General features: G+C 47.3%; 1 protein-coding gene across 4 annotated transcripts in view; it reads right to left on the bottom strand.

Annotated features, from left to right (window-relative positions):
- Positions 1 to 420: 420 nt before the first annotated feature.
- igdcc4 (immunoglobulin superfamily, DCC subclass, member 4) overlaps positions 421 to 21852 on the bottom strand; it is a 67109-nt gene continuing 45677 nt past the window's right edge. The window contains exons 5-21 of one of the 4 annotated variants that reach the window (XR_003870477.1): positions 20592 to 20729; positions 19821 to 19973; positions 19224 to 19634; positions 18747 to 18911; positions 18170 to 18307; positions 17447 to 17620; positions 14867 to 15103; positions 14602 to 14703; positions 14281 to 14464; positions 7626 to 7753; positions 6312 to 6500; positions 6026 to 6160; positions 4846 to 4948; positions 3379 to 3616; positions 3143 to 3271; positions 1182 to 2233; positions 421 to 1051 (exon numbers count right to left, since the gene is read on the bottom strand). Coding sequence is in view for 3 of the 4 variants with exons in the window: in XM_029721693.1 (XP_029577553.1) it covers positions 1313 to 2233; positions 3143 to 3271; positions 3379 to 3616; positions 4846 to 4948; positions 6026 to 6160; positions 6312 to 6500; positions 7626 to 7753; positions 14281 to 14464; positions 14602 to 14703; positions 14867 to 15103; positions 17447 to 17620; positions 18170 to 18307; positions 18747 to 18911; positions 19224 to 19634; positions 19821 to 19973; positions 20592 to 20729 (3545 nt within the window). In the remaining variant the exon portion in view is untranslated. Of the gene's footprint in view, positions 2234 to 3142; positions 3272 to 3378; positions 3617 to 4845; positions 4949 to 6025; positions 6161 to 6311; positions 6501 to 7625; positions 7754 to 14280; positions 14465 to 14601; positions 14704 to 14866; positions 15104 to 17446; positions 17621 to 18169; positions 18308 to 18746; positions 18912 to 19223; positions 19635 to 19820; positions 19974 to 20591; positions 20730 to 21852 lie in introns of all 4 variants that reach the window. The other 3 variants (XM_029721695.1, XM_029721693.1, XM_029721694.1) reach the window with 3 other exon arrangements.

Raw genomic sequence — 21852 nt, 5'->3', positions numbered from 1 at the left:
CTAATGGGGACAACCGATAATGAGGAAAAGGGCAATAAACAGGGATCTGAGACAGTCTGTTATGTACCATACGTGTCATTTCCTGTAGGTAATACACATTGATGTATATAGAAAGACGAGGACAATAAGTTATTCCTGAAAGTATTGAAGGCTATGAATCAAACAGTTAAAAAGCAGATTCTAAAAGTTGCACCTATCTGCATGACACAATTAAAATCACCAACAAACCATCCTGTAAATAAATGAGGTAGTGCTGTTGACTGGGAGCAAAACCAGGAGACCACTGCTGTAAGATGTGTTATTTTGTCATACACCGACATGTCTCATCTAGTCCTCCCCCCAAAATAATGCAACCTATATCAACTACAGGTACTGTATGCGGTTCCTTCAAATTTTCTTCAATTGCCTCATTTATTTAACTTTTTCTTCATTTTCAACATATTTGTCCCATTTTTATTGAATATAATCATCTATATAAATATACAGAGGTTAAAAATGCACCTACAATATTAGGCACCTGAGACCCCCAAGTCAGGGAGACCCCAAGTCAGGGAGACCCCCAATCAGGGAGACCCCAAGTCAGTGAGACCCCCAGTCAGGGAGACCCCCAGTCAGGGAGACCCCCCAGTCAGGGAGACCCCCAAGTCAGTGAGACCCCCAGTCAGGGAGACCCCCAGTCAGGGAGACCCCCAGTCAGGGAATGTGTGTGGATCCTGAGACAGCAGGAGGTTGGAGAGAGAGAGACAAGAGGTCTGCACTCTTAGTGTCTAAATATAAGGCTTCTTTCCTGGTGCTGGGGCAGGAGCATCCATACAGTGGAACAGCCAATAGGAACAGCTCAGTCATTGGAAAGGGGCCAGACTGAGAGTGAAAGGGCCACATGGTCACGTCTCTGCTCGATCTTCATCCATGGTGCTGAATCAAGAGCCTCTCCACCATCATCAGCTGACCAAAGGTAGGTCTTGAAGTACCACACGCCCACGCTCAATCTCAGAGTCCAACAGGTCAAGACTCCTTTCTACATTATGCTTCCGTCATCTGTAACAAGAGCCTGTAGCAAAGCACAGAGTAAGGCCAGACTAACATACTGCTGCTATGCAACAAAATGAATACCCATACATACTAGCACAAAAAAATATATACTGTATATATACACATATAAAACAATGGATTCAAAGTACCTATAAAACTGAGCCAGGAAGAAGAAAATCAGATACTGAGGTGCTTTAAAAAAAAAAAATTTGATTCATCATGGATGAGAAAAATAAAAAAGTCCAACTGGTCTTGGTGTGGGGGTTTGGTTCTCCTCTTGCTAAGGGCACAGGTAGCTGTGCGCTGCAGAGTTAGAGTGGACAAGGCCGGTGCTGACGAAAGGAGAGGGGGACGGGAGAGGGGGGCAGTGTCTGGAGTCCCCGTTCCCCAGGGTCTCCTGCCCTGTCCGCAGGGGCTTGGTGGAGTGGAAGCCGTTGGTGAGCCCCATTCCCGTATGCCGCCCCATATCTACAGTCAGCTGGGCTGCCACGCCCACCATGCCCCCAACTGTGCCCTCTGGCTGCCCATTGTGATTGGACACTGGCTCCAGGACAGGGCCGGGTGGGACCTTGGGCAGGGGTTGTGTCTCTAGGGACTCCTCCCCTGGTAATGGACGTTGTGGTGCCTGGGCAGGCTGTCTGACTGGCTCCCCTGGATGTTGTGGTGCCTGGGCAGGCTGTCTGACTGGCTCCCCTGGATGTTGTGGTGCCTGGGCAGGCTGTCTGACTGGCTCCCCTGGATGTTGTGGTGCCTGGGCAGGCTGTCTGACTGGCTCCCCTGGATGTTGTGGTGCCTGGGCAGGCTGTCTGACTGGCTCCCCTGGATGTTGTGCCGCCTGGGCAGGCTGTCTGACTGGCTCCCCTGGATGTTGTGGTGCCTGGGCAGGCTGTCTGACTGGCTCCCCTGGATGTTGTGCCGCCTGGGCAGGCTGTCTGACTGGCTCCCCTGGATGTTGTGGTGCCTGGGCAGGCTGTCTGACTGGCTCCCCTGGATGTTGTGCCGCCTGGGCAGGCTGTCTGACTGGGGAGTAAGCTGCTTCGGACAATGACGGCCCCCTAGTGGCCTGAGAGTCCTCATCCTTGTCACTCCTCGCCTCCTGCTGCTCCTTCTCCAGGTCGTTCAGCTCAGAGTGAACTATGACCTCTGCCTCCACCTGGTTACTGCTGCAGAGGGAGGAGCCCAGTCGGTCCTCAGGGTCGCCCTGAAACCACACACACACACACACACACACACACACACACACACACACACACACACACACACACACACACACACACACACACACACACACACACACACACACACACACACACACACACACACACACACACACACACACACACAGTTAGCAGACATTTCATTCTTTCATTTCATTTCATACAGTCAGCCCATGTAACAGTCGAGTCCTACAAGGCAGTGTGTTTGTACTCCTGTTGTTCTGTATTAACATACAACTGTAAATGACCTTACACCAGTGGTATCAATCATAACTGAAAGGCAGCCATAATACAATTATAACAGTCATTATTTCATGTTATGCTATCCAGCTTTCTGAACTGCATACCATTCTCTAAATAAAATCACTGAGAATACGACCGAAATGTCACCAGTAAAATAGAGCAGCGGTGGTATGTGGTGTGACTGCAAAATAAATGAGGGATTCATTATAGATTAATTATAGCTCTCCCCTCCTACACTTTTGAAGGGTATGAGAGCGCCTTAACAGTGGTAGAGTAATTAATTTATCAGACGCATGATCAAGCGGCTCATTCAGCTTTCAGCCAGAGTGTCACGTTCTAATTAGCTATACGTCATCCTGACACCTCGTTCACTGTTTCATTACTTCCTGTTCAGCTCTCACACAAACCACTCTACCTCTACACCATCTCTTACTGCTCTTCTACACGCACGCACGCACGCAAGTTCGCACACACACCACGCTCACACACAAACTACGCTCGCACGCACACAGACACACACCACGCTCACACACAAACCACTTTCTACCCCATCTCCGTTTTATTCTTGTGCACACGCATACACACACACACACACACACACACAAACACACACACGTGCAGTGACACACACACACACTCTGCTCACATACCTTGCCATTCTCTGTGTTGGCCATGTCCAAAGTTCCATTGTTGAGCGTTGGAGAGTCCTCTGTGATGGTATCCCTGTATTTGGTGATCCGGTTGGCCCAGTGACGACTAACTGACCCATTCCAAGCAGCCTGGAGAATGACAAGGTCAGAAGAAAAACACGACTCAACAAGTAACCTTGAAAAGTACTATATTTGTAGTTGTGTCTAGTGTGGTATCCAGTGTCCTGACAACTCACCTTGAGCTCAGCTCCTAGGGCATCGTCCCCTACTCCTACATTACCCATGAGGCTGTGCTCCTCAGTGGGCTCTGTGAGGGGTTGGGCGCGGTCATGCTCATGGTCCAGGCTGCCCAGGGGCATCAGGGTCTCTAGCTCATGGCAATCACTGCATTCTGGCACCATGGTGGGCACAGACCTACCCCCACGGCGGTACTGTGGGGGCAGAGCTGTGGAGTCCAGCCCTCCAGACACCTCTCTGGTTACACAGCACAGGGGAGGGTCACGGGTTATGGATCAGGGTTATGTCACTGCACATGGTTTAAACTCGGAGCACAGTATAAAAACAAGGATTATCAATTGTGTTTTTATAGGAATACTTGGGGATTTTGGCATTGAGGCCCGTTATCTACTCCCCCAGAGGCAGATGAACTCTTGCATACCATGTACATGTCTATGTGTCCAGTATGAAGGAAGTTGGAGGTAGTTTCACGAGCCATTGCTAACTAGCGTTAGCGCAATGCCTGGAAGTCTATGGGTATATACTAGCACGCAAGCAGATACCCATAGACTTCCAATCATGGCGCTAACACGAAACTACCTCTAACTTCCTTCATACTGGACAAAGAGACATGGAAATGATATCCATGAGTTCATCTGCCTCTGGGGGAGTAGACAAAGGAAGGCCTCATTGCCAACATCCCGAAGTATCCCTTTAAAAACAAATATGAGGAATGCATTGTCATAGACAGTCATTACAACTATAACAGTAGGATGAACAACATATTGTCACTCCATCTCAAATTGTGATGGCTAGCTGGGTTCACTATAGTACACACTGGAATTCAAACAGTTGAGCTAAATACCAAAACAGACAGTAATAATAGCTGTTCCGTATTAATGCAAAATTATTCAAAATTATTCAAATCTGAAATGTCAAATGTGCAGCATGAAAACATGGACCCCCCCTGGGTTTCACACACAAGTCACCCTAATACTGTAACTATACAAAACATTTCCAAATCCTCCACTTCTATTTGAATCAGTTTACTGCTCTCCCTGCCAAACCCAATGCAGGGAAACATGACTTTTGTTTCATATTCTTTCCTGCTCATTAACCGCACAGCTTCATAATAGACCAAGAGCAGCCATCCGTGGTGCTCTGTCTTTCAGGGCACACTCAACAACATCTGCCTGTCTGTCTCTCTGCTGCTGCAGCTTCACACACACACACACACACACACACACACACACACACACGCACACACACACACACACACACACACACACACACACACACACACACACACACACACACACACACACACACACACACACACACACACACACACACACACACACACACACACTTTCCCTTAAATCTTACAATTCCAGTGAAAGCTTAATGATCCTCAAATCCTAGACGTACATTCTTAAGTAGACATACTAAAATAGACGGTCATTTGCTTTCAAGTGGCCTCTTCTTACCTGGCCTTGCCGTTGCGGAAGCTGACACACATACAAAGGAGAATGCTGAGCAGCCCCAGACACACACCAACTATGATGCCTGTCACTGCATGGATGTCCAGCTCTATAGAGAACAGGGAACAGCCCAGGAAGGCATGCAGGAAACGGGGAGAGAAAACAGACAAGATACTGGATGAGTGTCTGAACCTGTCAGCACAGGACGCAGTTAGAGAACAGAAGGTAAGTGGGAGGATGAATGATAATATACTGTATATGCAGTATGATGACAGCCGGATTCCAAAAATTCTGCAGAACCCATTCTGTCACCCCTCAATCAATTTCAGCGGGCCATGAAGGAACCAATTCACACTTCCTGGGAGGGAGATATTAATTCAGCTTGGGCAATGGCTGTCTGTCTGGCAGCAGAGTGGAGAGAGGACAGATGGTGCTCGCTCCGCTCTCGCCCGCCCACCATCCATCCATCTCGCCCTCAATCACATTGCATTTACTACTGGCAGGACTGTCTGATGGAGCTGAATATGGGGCAACGCCGCAGGACCAGAATAAACCTGCTACTCATCTTACTCTGTCTTTCTACATCTCAGTGGTTTCAGCTAATGCCCTGTGCCAACCAGAGGAGGATGGACTCCACTAGCTCCAATGTTGTGACCTTTTGCTTCTGAATGGAGCTCTCCCCTGGCTTGCTTCTAGATGCTCGAGTTTGGCTGTTGTGTTCATTATTCTCTGACGGACAAAGTGTAATTGGGCTACAAATAGACGGAACTGCAGTAGCATTCAACAGTGTGCACATATCCATCTTTCTTTTCCCCTGCCAAGCCCCCATAGAATGAGCCGCTCTGTCACAGGCCCCTTCACTGTGGTTATAGACAAGGTTTCATCCACAGCTCTTCTGCTTCTCAAAGTCAGATATGAAGTTGATTCACAGAGCTGCTGAGGCCACCCCTTTAAAATTCACCTCAGAAGGCCAGAGAGGGAGGAGAGATATGACACAGGCTCCCCAAAGCGACAGCCTCCTGCAGGCTTCTCTCCCCCACTGGCAGGGATGGATTAACCACTTTAAAGGACTCTGTGTTTGTGTGTGTGTGTGTGTGTGTGTGATTGAGAGTGTTGGGAGATACTTATGTAAGTGATGACGCACACGCACACCATCACAGTATGTGTAGACAGTAGACCCACTCACCATATTTCCTGGGAGGAGTGCGCACATCCTTCACTGGGGAGTAAGGCCCCACTCCCACCTCAGTGGACGCCCTCATCTTAAAGAAGTATTGTGTACCACTAGACAGCCCTGTTACCTCAGCACTCATGATTGTCCCTGAGAGGGGGGGGGGGAGAGAGAGAGAGAGAGAGAGAGAGAGAGAGAGAGAGAGAGAGAGAGAGAGAGAGAGGGTAAGTGTGTGTGAGTCATTAACAGTCACATTTGCATCCACTTATAGAACCCACACAGCTCCCCGCAACAGCCGTACCTTCAGCCACCCACCCACCATCTTGGGAGAGGTTGTTCCACAGATGCTCAGGCTGGCTGAGGCTGATGGTGTATAGGATCCTGTAGCTGATGATGATGCCATTGGGCTCCACAGGCGGACGCCAGTTCACCAACACAGAGGAGGAGTCCAAGGCACTGAGCTGCAGCTCCGTTGGGGGGGTGGAGGGTACTGGGAACACAGGGGGTGAAGTCAGTAATCACACCACAGAAATAAAGCACCACAGCGGGCTGGCCACACAGGCTTTGTGTGGCTGGCTAGGACAGGTGTGACACCCCTCTGGGACAAGGTGCCCTTGCCACCTGGTCATAGAGGGAGGGCTGAGGGCAGGGACTGGGTCTCAGGTGACAGAGGGTGGTAGTATGGGGTCCGGCAGGCAGCTACCCCTGCTGTGTCAAACCACAGACCCCTACTTCGCTGCTCTGGTAATGAATCCTCTGCTGGCTGGCCCCTCCTGGCCAGTTTTCACAAAGCGTCTCAATGCTGATCTAGGATCAGTTTGACCTTTCAGATCGTAATGAATAAGATTATATGGACAGAGAGGACTTGATCCTAGATCAGCCCTCGTTCCTGGCCCCTCCCTGACACCACTTGGCTGAACTGATTGACGGGCCCTGTCCCAGACAGCTCTTGGCCAACACAAGGGCCACTTCCATCTGGACATTTAATTACAGCCAATTATCTCCCTACGCTGCTAAAGATTAATCCCTTCTCTGTTAACCTGCCTCAATCACACTTGCTCAGTCTCCCTCTCTCTCCCTCTCTCTCTCACACACACACGCACACACAGTTTTGTATTGCTATACTTGTGGGGACCAAATAATTGATTCCCATCCAAAATCCTATTTTCCCATTTTCTCTTACCCTAAATCTAACCCTAACCTTAACCCTTTACCTAACCATAACCCTAATCATAAACCCAAACCCCCTAACCCTAAAACTAACCTAACCTTAACTCCTAACCCTAACCTTAATTCTAACCCTAATTGTAACCCTAACCCAACCCCTAAGCCTAAAATAGCATTTTTCCTTGTGGGGACCGTCAAAATCTCCCCACTAGTCCAAATTTTAATTATTTTACTATACTTGTGAGGACTTCTGGTGCCCACAAGGATAGTAAAACAAAAACACACAAACACATACACCAACGAACTACACACCTCTGTCAGAAACAAAAACACCCTCACAGAGAAAGAGAAAGTAAGCGACAGAGCATATTGAATACAAGCATCCACCAATATGTTACACTGATGCACACATTTTTCCACTACACTGATGAGAACAGTACAGACTTACTGTCAGTGAGAGTGGACTCCTCCACGGTGCTGCTGAAGGGACCAACCACGTCTCCTCCAATGGACTGCACAGCCAGCTCATAGCGGGTGTAGGGTTTTAGCGCCCCCAAGAGGATCTCCTGAGCAGAGCTGCAAAACACAGTTTAGGAGAGAAAAAAATGAATGAATGAAGAGTCACAAATGGGAAAAATTGCACATCCTTCCTTCCATTCATAACCTGAATATAGATTTAGTCATTGTGGAATAAATATTACATTTCAATGAAAAGCGCTTCTTTAATCTGATTCTTTAAATAAGCATGCCCCGTTCAAAAAATGTTGAACTAGAAATAGATATAGTCCTTCGTTCACTCCAGACCTGTCTGCCCTTGACCAGTACAAAAACATCCTGTGGCGTTCTGCATTAGCATCGAATAGCCCCCGTGATATGCAACTTTTCAGGGAAGTTAGGAACAAATATACACAGGCAATTAGGAAAGCTAAGGCTAGCTTTTTCAAACAGAAATTTGCATCCTGTAGTACTAACTCAAAAAGGTTCTGGGACACTGTAAAGTCCATGGAGAATAAGAGCACCTCCTCCCAGCTGCCCACTGCTCTGAGGCTAGGAAACACTGTTACCACCGATAAATCCACTATAATTGAGAATTTCAATAAGATTTCTCTACGGCTGGCCATGCTTTCCACCTGGCTCCCCCTACCCCGGTCAACTGCCCGGCACCCTCCACAGCAACCCGCCAAAGCCCCCACCATTTCTCCTTCACCCAAATCTAGATAGGTGATGTTCTGAAAGAGCTGCAAAATCTGGACCCCTACAAATCAGCCGGGTTAGACAATCTGGACCCTCTCTTTCTAAAGTTATCTGCCGAAATTGTTGCAACCCCTATTACTAGCCTGTTCAACCTCTCTTTCGTATCGTCTGAGATTCTCAAAGATTGAAAAGCTGCCGTGGTCATCCCCCTCTTCAAAGGGGGTGACACTCTAGACCCAAACTGCTACAGACCTATATCTATCCTACCCTGTCTTTCTAAGGTCTTCGAAAGCCAAGTTAACAAACAGATTACCGACCATTTCGAATCCCACCGTACCTTCTCCGAACGCAATCTGGTTTCAGAGCTGGTCATAGGTGCACCTCAGCCACGCTCAAGGTCCTAAACGACATCATAACCGCCATCGATAAGAGACATTACTGTGCAGCCGTATTCATCGACCTGGCCAAGGCTTTCGACTCTGTCAATCACCACATTCTTATTGGCAGACTCGACAGCCTTGGTTTCTCAAATGATTGCCTCGCCTGGTTCACCAAATACTTCTCTGATAGAGTTCAGTGTGTCAAATCGGAGGGCCTGTTGTCCGCACCTGACAGTCTCTATGGGGGTGCCACAGGGTTCAATTCTCGGGCCGACTCTCTTCTCTGTATACATCAATGATGTTGCTCTTGCTGCTGGTGATTATCTGATCCACCTCTACGCAGACGACACCATTCTGTATACTTCTGGCAGTTCTTTGGACACTGTGTTAACTAACCTCCAGACGAGCTTCAATGCCATACAACACTCCTTCTGTGGCCTCCAAACTGCTCTAAAACGCAAGTAAAACTAAATACATGCTATTCAATTGATCACTGCCCGCACCTGCTCGCCCGTTCAGCATCACTACTCTGGACGGCTCTGACTTAGAATACGTGGACAACTACAAATACCTAGGTGTCTGGTTAGACTGTAAACTCTCCTTCCAGACTCACATTAAGCATCTCCAATCCAAAATTAAATCTAGAATCGGCTTCCTATATCGCAACAAAGCATCCTTCACTCATGCTGACAAACATACCCTCGTAAAACTGACCATCCTACCGATCCTCGACTTCGGTGATGTCATCTATAAAATAGCTTCCAACACTCTACTCAACAAATTGGATGCAGTCTGTCACAGTGCCATCCGTTTTGTCACCAAAGCCCCATACACTACCATCCATTGCGACCTGTACGCTCTCGTTGGTTGGCCCTCGCTTCATACTCGTCGCCAAACCCACTGGCTACAGGTTATCTACAAGTCTCTGCTAGGTAAAGCCCCGCCTTATCTCAGCTCACTGGTCACCATAGCAGCACCCACTCGTAGCATGCGCTCCAGCAGGTATATCTCACTGGTCACCCCCAAAGCCAATTCCTCCTTTGGTCGTCTTTCCTTCCAGTTCTTTGCTGCCAATGACTGGAACGAACTGCAAAAATCTCTGAAGCTGGAGACTCATATCTCCCTCACTAGCTTTAAGCACCAGCTGTCAGAGCAGCTCACAGATCACTGCACCTGTACATAGCCCATCAGTAAACAGCCCATCTATCTACCTACCTCATCCCCATACTGTATTTATTTATTTATCTTGCTCCTTTGCACCCCAGTATCTCTACTTGCACATTCATCTTCTGCACATCTACCATTCCAGTGTTTTAATTGCTATATTGTAATTACTTTGCCACCATGGCCTATTTATTGCCTTAAAACCTCTTACATCTCGACGTTCCGCTAGCGGAACCCCTAGCCAACAGCCAATGGGATCGCATGGCGCGAAATACAAAACCCTCAAAAATCCAATAATTTCCATTTTTCAAACATAAGACTATTTTACACCATTTGAAAGATAAACCTCTCCTGAATCCAACCACGTTGTCCGATTTCAAAAAGGCTTTACAGCAAAAGCAAAACATTAGATTATGTTAGGAGAGTACATAGAACAAAATAACCACATATCCATTTTCCAAGCAAGCATATATGTCAATAAAACCCAAAACACAGCTAAATGAAGCACTAACCTTTGATGATCTTCATCAGATGACACTCCTAGGACATTATGTTATACAATACATGTATGTTTTGTTCAATCAAGTTCATATTTATATCCAAAAACAGCTTTTTACATTGGCGCGTGATGTTCAGAAAATGTATTCCCACCAAAAACTTCCGGTGAATTTACAAAAATACTCATCATAAACGTTGACAAAATACATAACAATTATTTTAAGAATTATAGCTACAGAACTCCTTTATGCAATCGCTGTGTCAGATTTTAAAATAGCTTTTCGGCGAAAGCACATTTTTCAATATTCTGAGTACATAGCTCGCCATCACGGCAGAATTAGTATTAGAAATATTGTACTACCTTTGCTGATCTTCGTCAGAATGCACTCCCAGGACTGCTACTTCCACGAGAAATGTTGTTTTTGTTCGAAATAATCCATAGTTATGTCCAAATACCTCCGTTTTGTTCGTGCGTTCAGGTCACTATCCAAAGGGTAACACGTGAGCGCAATTCGAGACACAAATGTCAAAATGTTCCATTACCGTACTTAGAAGCATGTCAAACGCTGTTTAAAATCAATTTTTATGGAATTTGTAACGTAAAATTGTGATAATATTCCAACCGGGCAATAGTGTATTCATTCAAGGAGGAAAAGAAAAAACAGCGTGCTCGCGGGAATGCGCATATCCAACCTCTTTGTCCTCAGGCAGACCACTCAGTAACTGAGCTCCTATACTCTGCCCAGAGACAGGAGAAGGCTCAATCCACTTTCTGAAGGCTTTAGACAGCCAATGGAAGCCTTAGAAAGTGCAACGTAACAGCACAGATACTGTAGTTTCGAAAGTGACTAGAAAGAAGAACTACATTTCTCAGATCCTACACTTCCTGGTTGACTTTGTCTCAGGTTTTTGCCTGCCATATGAGTTCTGTTATACTCACAGACACCATTCAAACAGTTTTAGAAACTTCAGAGTGTTTTCTATCCAAATCTACTAATAATATGCATATTCTCGTTTCTGGGCAAGAGTAGTAACCAGTTTAAATCGGGTACGTTTTTTCATCCGGCCGTGAAAATACTGCCCCCTATCCATATCAGGTTAACTCCCTTATCTTACCTCATTTGCACTCACTGTATATAGACTTTTTTAACATTTTGTTCTACTGTATTATTGACTGTATGTTTTGTTTATTCCATGTGTAACTCTGTATTGGTTGTATGTGTCAAACTGCTTTGCTTTATCTTGGCCAGGTCGCAGTTGCAAATGAGAACTTGCTCTCAACTAGCCTACCTGGTTAAATAAAGGTGAAAAAAACAAACAAAAAAACATGGAATTTCCCTTTTCCTCCAAGAGAGGCTGGATATCTCTTCTACTGTCCTGTGTCCAGGACCAGGAGATGTGTTGTGTTTGGGGTGGTGGTCCCTGACTGACCTGGTGTAGTAGGAGACCAGGAGATGTGTTGTGTTTGGGATGGTGGTCCCTGACTGACCTGGTGTAGTAGGAGACCAGGAGATGTGTTGTGTTTGGGGTGGTGGTCCCTGACTGACCTGGTGTAGTAGGAGACCAGGAGATGTGTTGTGTTTGGGGTGGTGGTCCCTGACTGACCTGGTGTAGTAGGAGACCAGGAGATGTGTTGTGTTTGGGGTGGTGGTCCCTGACTGACCTGGTGTAGTAGGAGACCAGGAGATGTGTTGTGTTTGGGGTGGTGGTCCCTGACTGACCTGGTGTAGTAGGAGACCAGGAGATGTGTTGTGTTTGGGGTGGTGGTCCCTGACTGACCTGGTGTAGTAGGAGACCAGGAGGTGTGTTGTGTTTGGGGTGGTGGTCCCTGACTGACCTGGTGTAGTAGGAGACCAGGAGATGTGTTGTGTTTGGGGTGGTGGTCCCTGACTGACCTGGTGTAGTAGGAGACCAGGAGATGTGTTGTGTTTGGGGTGGTGGTCCCTGACTGACCTGGTGTAGTAGGAGACCAGGAGATGTGTTGTGTTTGGGGTGGTGGTCCCTGACTGACCTGGTGTAGTAGGAGACCAGGAGATGTGTTGTGTTTGGGATGGTGGTCCCTGACTGACCTGGTGTAGTAGGAGACCAGGAGATGTGTTGTGTTTGGGGTGGTGGTCCCTGACTGACCTGGTGTAGTAGGAGACCAGGAGATGTGTTGTGTTTGGGGTGGTGGTCCCTGACTGACCTGGTGTAGTAGGAGACCAGGAGATGTGTTGTGTTTGGGGTGGTGGTCCCTGACTGACCTGGTGTAGTAGGAGACCAGGAGATGTGTTGTGTTTGGGGTGGTGGTCCCTGACTGACCTGGTGTAGTAGGAGACCAGGAGATGTGTTGTGTTTGGGGTGGTGGTCCCTGACTGACCTGGTGTAGTAAGAGACCAGGAGATGTGTTGTGTTTGGGGTGGTGGTCCCTGACTGACCTGGTGTAGTAGGAGACCAGGAGATGTGTTGTGTTTGGGGTGGTGGTCCCTGACTGACCTGGTGTAGTAGGAGACCAGGAGATGTGTTGTGTTTGGGGTGGTGGTCCCTGACTGACCTGGTGTAGTAGGAGACCAGGAGATGTGTTGTGTTTGGGGTGGTGGTCCCTGACTGACCTGGTGTAGTAGGAGACCAGGAGATGTGTTGTGTTTGGGGTGGTGGTCCCTGACTGACCTGGTGTAGTAGGAGACCAGGAGATGTGTTGTGTTTGGGGTGGTGGTCCCTGACTGACCTGGTGTAGTAGGAGACCAGGAGATGTGTTGTGTTTGGGGTGGTGGTCCCTGACTGACCTGGTGTAGTACGAGACCAGGAGATGTGTTGTGTTTGGGGTGGTGGTCCCTGACTGACCTGGTGTAGTAGGAGACCAGGAGATGTGTTGTGTTTGGGGTGGTGGTCCCTGACTGACCTGGTGTAGTAGGAGACCAGGAGATGTGTTGTGTTTGGGGTGGTGGTCCCTGACTGACCTGGTGTAGTAGGAGACCAGGAGATGTGTTGTGTTTGGGGTGGTGGTCCCTGACTGACCTGGTGTAGTAGGAGACCAGGAGATGTGTTGTGTTTGGGGTGGTGGTCCCTGACTGACCTGGTGTAGTACGAGACCAGGAGATGTGTTGTGTTTGGGGTGGTGGTCCCTGACTGACCTGGTGTAGTAGGAGACCAGGAGATGTGTTGTGTTTGGGGTGGTGGTCCCTGACTGACCTGGTGTAGTAGGAGACCAGGAGATGTGTTGTGTTTGGGGTGGTGGTCCCTGACTGACCTGGTGTAGTAGGAGACCAGGAGATGTGTTGTGTTTGGGGTGGTGGTCCCTGACTGACCTGGTGTAGTAGGAGACCAGGATATGTGTTGTGTTTGGGGTGGTGGTCCCTGGCTGACCTGGTGTAGTAGGAGACCAGGAGATGTGTTGTGTTTGGGATGGTGGTCCCTGACTGACCTGGTGTAGTAGGAGACCAGGAGATGTGTTGTGTTTGGGGTGGTGGTCCCTGACTGACCTGGTGTAGTAGGAGACCAGGAGATGTGTTGTGTTTGGGGTGGTGGTCCCTGACTGACCTGGTGTAGTAGGAGACCAGGAGATGTGTTGTGTTTGGGGTGGTGGTCCCTGACTGACCTGGTGTAGTAGGAGACCAGGAGATGTGTTGTGTTTGGGGTGGTGGTCCCTGACTGACCTGGTGTAGTAAGAGACCAGGAGATGTGTTGTGTTTGGGGTGGTGGTCCCTGACTGACCTGGTGTAGTAAGAGACCAGGAGATGTGTTGTGTTTGGGGTGGTGGTCCCTGACTGACCTGGTGTAGTAGGAGACCAGGAGATGTGTTGTGTTTGGGGTGGTGGTCCCTGACTGACCTGGTGTAGTAGGAGACCAGGAGATGTGTTGTGTTTGGGGTGGTGGTCCCTGACTGACCTGGTGTAGTAGGACACAAGCGATGCGTTTCTGATGCCGGCCGGGCTGCAGCGTACGGTGTAGTTGATGATGCGGACGTTGCTGAAGCGAGGTTTCTCCCAGCGCAGCCAGATGGATGTGGAGCTGTTGGCTGTAGCCTTGATGCTGCTGGGGGGCAGGGGAGGGGGGTTCCCCTTAGGGGGCGCTGCAAAAACACACACAGGCAGTTTACACACAAATATTGGTATTGTACAGACTTTCTTTAACTCTGACAGACAGAATAGAATGACACAAACCCGCACGCACACACAGACACACACACACACCGATGAATAGACACACCTTTGCCATGTGCCTTCTCCGTCCTACCCTTCCATCCTGCAGCATATCCATCCGTCTGCTTATTGAAGGCCCACACCTTCACTTCATATAGTCTGTCAGGGACTGACACACACACAGAAATATATAGAAACGTATCTCAACACAGAAACACACCAAATTATACAGAACCACCTGGCATAATGACCATTTTACCATACAGATATTATCACCTGGAGCAGTAGGAAGGGATTTAAACAACACTGGCATGTGAACATCCCAGACTCACCCAGACTAGAGACCTCATGATGTTTGACCCTCTTGCGGAGCTTGATGGTGTGGGCCTCCATCCTCCTCACCCGCTCCCTCTCAGGATGAGCCTCCCCATTGGTCAGCTCCTCACCAACCATCTCCCTGCAAAAGAGCTTGTAGCCGGAGATCTGCGTGTGATTGGGCGGGGGCTGCCATGTGACATGGAGGGAGTTCATTTTGGCCCTAACCTTCAGCTCTGTGGGAGCAAAGATCACTGGGAAAGACGAAAAGCAAACAAGGAGCCAGCGTGAAATAACATTACTAGAGCGCATGACATGATTCAAGAAAACAAGATCCAGACATTGATTTATTGTACCAACTCAATTTGACAATCTCCTAATGGCTTTAACATTAAATAATGTAATTCTATAGACCTGTATCTAGAACAGGTGCCGCCTTAATTGAGGATGATGGGCTTATAGTAATTAATGGAATGGCATCTGTCACGCCCTGACCTTAGAGTCCGTTTTATTCTCTATTTGGTTAGGTCAGGGTGTGACTTGGGTGGGCAAATCTATGTTTATATTTCTTTGTTGGCCTAGTATGGTTCCCAATCAGAGGCAGCTGTTTATCGTTGTCTCTGATTGGGGATCATACGGGGATCATACAGCCCTTTTTCCCACCTGAGATTGTGGGCTGTTGTTTTTGCATTGTGCTGTCTAGCCCTGCAGAACGTTACGTTTGGTTTTGCATTTTCTTGTTTTGTTGGTGTTCATTATTAAAGGAAATTATATACGCCTACCACGCTGCACCTTGGTCTCCTCATTCAAACAACCAGCGTAACAGTATCAAACATTAAACACATTGTTACTATGTGTTTTAATACCATTCCAATCTATTCCAGCCATTATTATACGCCGTCATCCCCTCAGCAGCTTCCTGTAATTCACATGAACTGACAATGAGGTCCTACTCAGTGAAATGTTCTTCTGTGCATTAACAGATTTTCTTCTTCTGTGCATTAACAGATTTTCTTCTGTGCATTAACAGATTTTCTTCTTCTGTGCATTAACAGATTTTCTTCCTCTGTGCATTAACAGATTTTCTTCCTCTGTGCATTAACAGATTTTCTTCCTCTGTGCATTAACAGATTTTCTTCCTCTGAGCATTAACAGATTTTCTTCCTCTGTGCATTAACAGATTTTCTTCCTCTGTGCATTAACTGATTTTCTTCCTCTGTGCATTAACAGATTTTCTTCCTCTGTGCATTAACAGATGTTCTTCCTCTGTGCATTAACAGATGTTCTTCCTCTGTGCATTAACAGATGTTCTTCCTCTGTGCATTAACAGATTTTCTTCCTCTGTACATTAACAGATTTTCTTCCTCTGTGCATTAACAGATTTTCTTCCTCTGTGCATTAACAGATTTTCTTCCTCTGTGCATTAACAGATGTTCTTCCTCTGTGCATTAACAGATGTTCTTCCTCTGTGCATTAACTGATTTTCTTCCTCTGTGCATTAACAGATTTTCTTCCTCTGTGCATTAACAGATGTTCTTCCTCTGTGCATTAACAGATGTTCTTCCTCTGTGCATTAACAGATGTTCTTCCTCTGTGCATTAACTGATTTTCTTCCTCTGTGCATTAACAGATTTTCTTCCTCTGTGCATTAACAGATTTTCTTCCTCTGTGCATTAACAGATTTTCTTCCTCTGTGCATTAACAGATTTTCTTCCTCTGTGCATTAACAGATTTTCTTCCTCTGTGCATTAAGGGCATTTGTGAGAGCTCAGTCACTGTATAGAAAAGATTGAATAGATTTCTGTCCATTTGTTAGAAATGGATCTTCTGCCTTTACCAAGAACCTCAGACACACACACACACACATTGTAAGAGGCACAGAGTCAGCCTTCCCCCTGAATGGAGAGTAATTGTATGGCTGATGCAAATGTGTAGGTGTATTCACAACATGACACTGCCCAGCCATGGACAGTCAGCATGAATGGAAGGTTGCAGTGTTCTTTTCAGTGCTAGTATACTTAGTTACAGGTTAAGAATGGGAACGTGAAGGCTGCTCTTATGGACAAGGATAATAATAATATTATTGGATATCTATTTGTCTACGTCTATAATTTGTTTATGGTGTGCTTCTGTCTGTAAGTTATTACAGTAGGCCTGAGATGTGTCTGAAACTTTGTTCCCCCCTGCTGCTGTCTTGGTTGGACGAGGTCTCTCTTGAAAAAGAGATTTTATCTCAATGAGATTACCTGGATAAATAAAAGGTTAAATAAATAAGGACCATACCGGGTCGGGTCACTTATTGTGGTGGATACTTTCACATAGTGTAGGCTATTGATGCTGAAGTTGAAGGGTGTGTATGTGTTTGTGTGATATATATATATATATATATATATATATATATATATAGCCGTGAGTTGGGGAGGAGTGTCACGTCCTGACCAGTAAAGGGGTTATTTGTTATTGTACTTTGGTCAGGACGTGGCAGGGGGTGTTTTATTTAGAGTGTTTCGGGGTTTGTTGGGCTATGTTCTTATGTAAGAGGGGTGTTTGTATATATATATATAGAGAGAGAGAGAAGGCAGGGTGCGAGGTCTCACCCATGCTGTGGTTAAAGTGGGCTGGTGTGTGGTGCTGAGCCCACTCAGATGGCACACCAAAGCCTGCTCCCGTTCCCGCCGCCATCCGCAGTCGATAGGCCTGGTTAGGCTGCAGCTCCCGCAAGGTAAGCTGAGTCTCATTCCCCCCCACCTCCACAGAAAACACGTTGTCCACTGCAGTAAACACACACACATACATAAGATGCAGCCCATCTTCATTATTTTCTATTATCTTATTATGCAAGACCTGATGACTCATTGTATACCATGGATAGAACAAATAACACTTTATGCTTTGGGCTTATACCCCAAGCCACTCTTCAATACTTAATACTTAGAATCCACAATTGTTCTTAGAGCCAAAATGTGTGACTGAGTTTAAGAGTCTTTTGTAGTCATTCAGGACACACTCCCCAACAGCAACTGCCTGGCTGTCTCTCTGCTGTTGCATACTGATACACATGCCAACAGGGCATACACAAACACACGCACATAGCCACACAAACAGGCACACATTCAGCCATAATTAACATCATTCTCTACTACAGGAATCCTAACTTTAGATGCACACGCTTTATGGTTGCATAAATCATGCATTGATTTGAGGCTTTGTGCCTTCCTGAAACATAAACCACCACGTTCTAATACCGGACAGCGTTCTAATAACACAGGGCAGCAGTGTAGTACTGTGGCCTCCGTGCCAGTAGATGGCGATGTGCTCGCCTTGTTCCAGTGTGGAGTAGTCGATGCGGTAGCGGGTGACAGCTCCTCTGCTGTGCTGGGAGGACAGGGGCAGCCACATCACTCTGATGTCTGTAGGAGAGGTGCTGAGCAGGGACAGCTGTGGAGGGGCACTGGGTACTGTGGGGTAGAGCATGGCAGGACATTCTTAGTATTAATGTGTCATATAGTTTGCAGTACAGCTAACCCTGGATCTAGTGTCAGGTGACTTAAGTAGCCTATCATATACTCTGGAGGGGCACAGGGGAGTAGAGCATGTCAGATCAGGTACAGGACACTCTTAGTATCCATACATCAACCATACTATTCCACAGGCTACTAAACCACTTTATTCATTACATTATCTCTTAGCAACAAAGTAGAATCACATTGACGGGCAACAAAATCTACTCAGGTGCGTAATTCACGTATAATATAGGTTGTATTACAGTTGACCGTGTCATACGTTCTTTTTATTCTCAAGTGTATGATGACTCATGTAGGCTGTCATATGGATGCATTAGATCTAACTGTGTCTCTGTTATTTTCCTTTGAGAAGTGAGGTCTTTGGTCTACTCACCGTCCTCCAGCATCTCCACGGTGACGGGCCGTGACGGGCGGCTGGCTCCCATGGGGGAGTAGGCCACCACGTAGAAGGTATAGGCTGTGTGTGGCAGTAGCTCCTTCACATGGTACTCTGTGGTGTCGTTGTTCACAGCAAACTGGTATTCCATGTGATCAGAGCCTGTGGACCATACAAGCTCTGTGTTTTACCAGGAGCACAGGACACACTCAGCCTGACAGTGTCATTCTCTACCATGCTATCAAGGAACCAGGAACCTATGTATGTTAATGCCTATACACTTGAAACTAGTTAGCATCCTTGTGCATAGATGTCGTACGTACAGGCCAAACACACACACACACACACACACACACACACACACACACACACACACACACACACACACACACACACACACACACACACACACACACACACACACACACACACACACACACACACACACACACACACACACACACACACACACACCTGAAGTGGGCTGGTAGTGCACAGAGAAGCCTATAATCTGGTCACTGTTGTGTTCGGGCCGTTCCCAGGTGAGAAGGGCGGTGGTGCTGGAGTGGGGCGTGGCAGAGAGCTGGTGTGGCGGGCTGGGTAGACCCTCTCTCACAATGACAGACAGCTTGGCTGTGGCGCAGGCCGTCCCCAGAGCGTTGTCGGCGATGCACTGGTAGTACCCTGCGTCGTCCAGGCCCAGCTGGTTGATGAGCAGCACCCCAGGGCTCTGGGTCTTCACCCGTCCATTAGACTTGACCGGCTTGCCATTCTTCAGCCAGTGCAGCGCCGGGGGAGGCTCCCCAGAGCTGTTACACACAAACCTGGCTGTGTTTCCCCGAGAGAGAGACACCGTCTCTGGGGGCTGGAGGATCACTGGTGGGGCTGGGAGAATGCAAATAGAGAAACATCCTTCTTAGGAAAAAATCCTTCACAGCAGCATATATATTACAATTTACTAGAGGACCAGAGATCTAAGAACGAAGCCAAAAATACAAATCAGAGATCTAAGATCGAAGCCAAACACGCAATCTATACCACATTCTCACACTCACATATTCTTCCTCTTACCTGGCACATGCAGTTCAGCCGCAGCGATGACAAACTCGCGGGTCTTGGGTTTGTTGGCACGGCAGACGTAGACCCCCGCATGGTAACGCCGCGTGTTGGGGATCACCAGGTTGGTTTCCAGGACAACCACGTCGGTGGCGATGGGCTTCCCGTCTGTGTCCAGGAGAAAGAGCAGAAAGGAACAGAGAAGAGACAAGTGATTTCAGAGAAAAAAATACCAGAAAAGACCAAACTAAAGCAATTAAAAACAGTAGTTTCATGCACACAACACTAGGCACTGCCATTTCAAGGCAGCTCAGCAGTTGAACGTCAAATCACAGAATAGTATAATGAGCATATCCAGCCACTAGGTGGCACTGTAAGACCTCTGTGATGATGGGAGTTTTGTCAGCAAAGGTAGAAATATGAAACACAATGAAGATGATATTACAGGAATAACACAGGAGCTTAGTACCAAAGTATTGGCCAGGCTCTCATTGTGACATTGGTATTGAGTTTATTTTTTCATTTAACTAGGCAAGTCAGTTAAGAACAAATTCTTATTTACAATGACGGCCTACCCCGGCCAAACCTGGGCCAATTCTGTACCACCCTAAGGGACTCTCAATCAGGGCCGTATGTGATACAGCCTGGATTCGAACCAGGGACCATCTCTCTTCAAAGTTCTTTTCAACTTTCCCTTACGGTACTTGTCGACTATCGGCCTCTTGCACTGAGATGCAATGCCTTAGACCGCTGCACCACTCGGGAGGGATTGAGAGAGAGTCTTACCATGTCTGCTCCAGGACACCAGGGGTTTGGGCTGCCCCCCCTGGGCCATGCACTCCATCACTGCTGGACGCCCCTGCACCACTGTGGCATTCTGAGGAGGTGCCACAATCACTACCTCACTTTGGGCAGGGCCAGGACCTGGGCACACAGACACATCACAGACACAACACAGACACAACACAGACACAGGAATCAACAGCTGCCTTACAACCAACTCTAACCCTCAATGTCTTATATCAGACACCGTCATTCTAACGCGGCATGTCACAAATTACCTACCAATGAACTCAGTTTAGGCAGGGTTGTGGTGCTATCTGATGTAAGACAATGCTGGGGCCCTTGTCAGGATTCAGTGTAACAACTCTGAACACGGAACTCAAGACAACTGGGAATGGTCATCCAACTCAGAATTCCAAGCTGGAAACTCTGGCATCTTTCTAGAACTCGGACTTTCCGACCTGAAGATCACTGACGTCATGATTTGACCATGTTTCCTCGAGTTCCCAGTTGTCTTGAAAGCACCACCAGTCCAGTCCTGTCCATCACTATGACATCACAGCAGCTCTCAATAAGGGGAAGAAAGATCACCTGACACCAGTCTAGTTTCCCCTTGGGCCCACAGTGATTAAAGGCCCTCTCGGTTAGTTAGGATCAGTGTTACCAATTTAGTGACTTTGCTGCTATATTTATCAAGTTTTCAGACACCGCCAGTGACTTATATTGGTAAAAGAGGTTAGCGACAAATTCAGCAACTTTTCAGGCTACCTTTGGGGAGTTTTTGCTACTGGGAGTTTCTACGGTTTTGATAGCATTTAGTGACTTTTCCCACAAACGAGAATGGGAGAAGCTGTCTGTGTAACAAAAATCATAATTCTGCCACAAACGAGAATGGGAGAAGCTGTCTGTGTAACAAAAATAACAGCAACGGTGCACACACAGCCAGAGAAGCACAAGGGAAGAAGGTTTGCAGCAGGAGAGGGGCCAAAAACGCGACGTAGGGGACCACAGCTGTGCCGCAGCAAGGCCAATTGGTGTTGTGACGTAGACGCGGCAATGCAAAATGTCATCTAGCGACTTCTAGCAACAAATCAAGCAGCCAATAGAGATTCTCACAGAAAAATCGTTGGCAACACTGTTTAGGACAGCTAGCAGCTCTGTCAGGAAGAGGAGTGGAGGAGACAGCGCTAGCTACTAGCCTGGATAAACCAGAAAGAATGCTGCACAACCAGGCTAGCTAGCTACCCCAATGGGCTTAAGAGAG

The sequence above is a fragment of the Salmo trutta genome, chromosome 29 (genome assembly GCF_901001165.1).
Source record: "Salmo trutta chromosome 29, fSalTru1.1, whole genome shotgun sequence".
Classification (NCBI taxonomy): Eukaryota; Metazoa; Chordata; class Actinopteri; order Salmoniformes; family Salmonidae; genus Salmo; species Salmo trutta.
The sequence above is the reverse complement of the archived record's forward strand: the minus strand, read 5'-3'. Positions and strand labels throughout refer to the sequence as shown.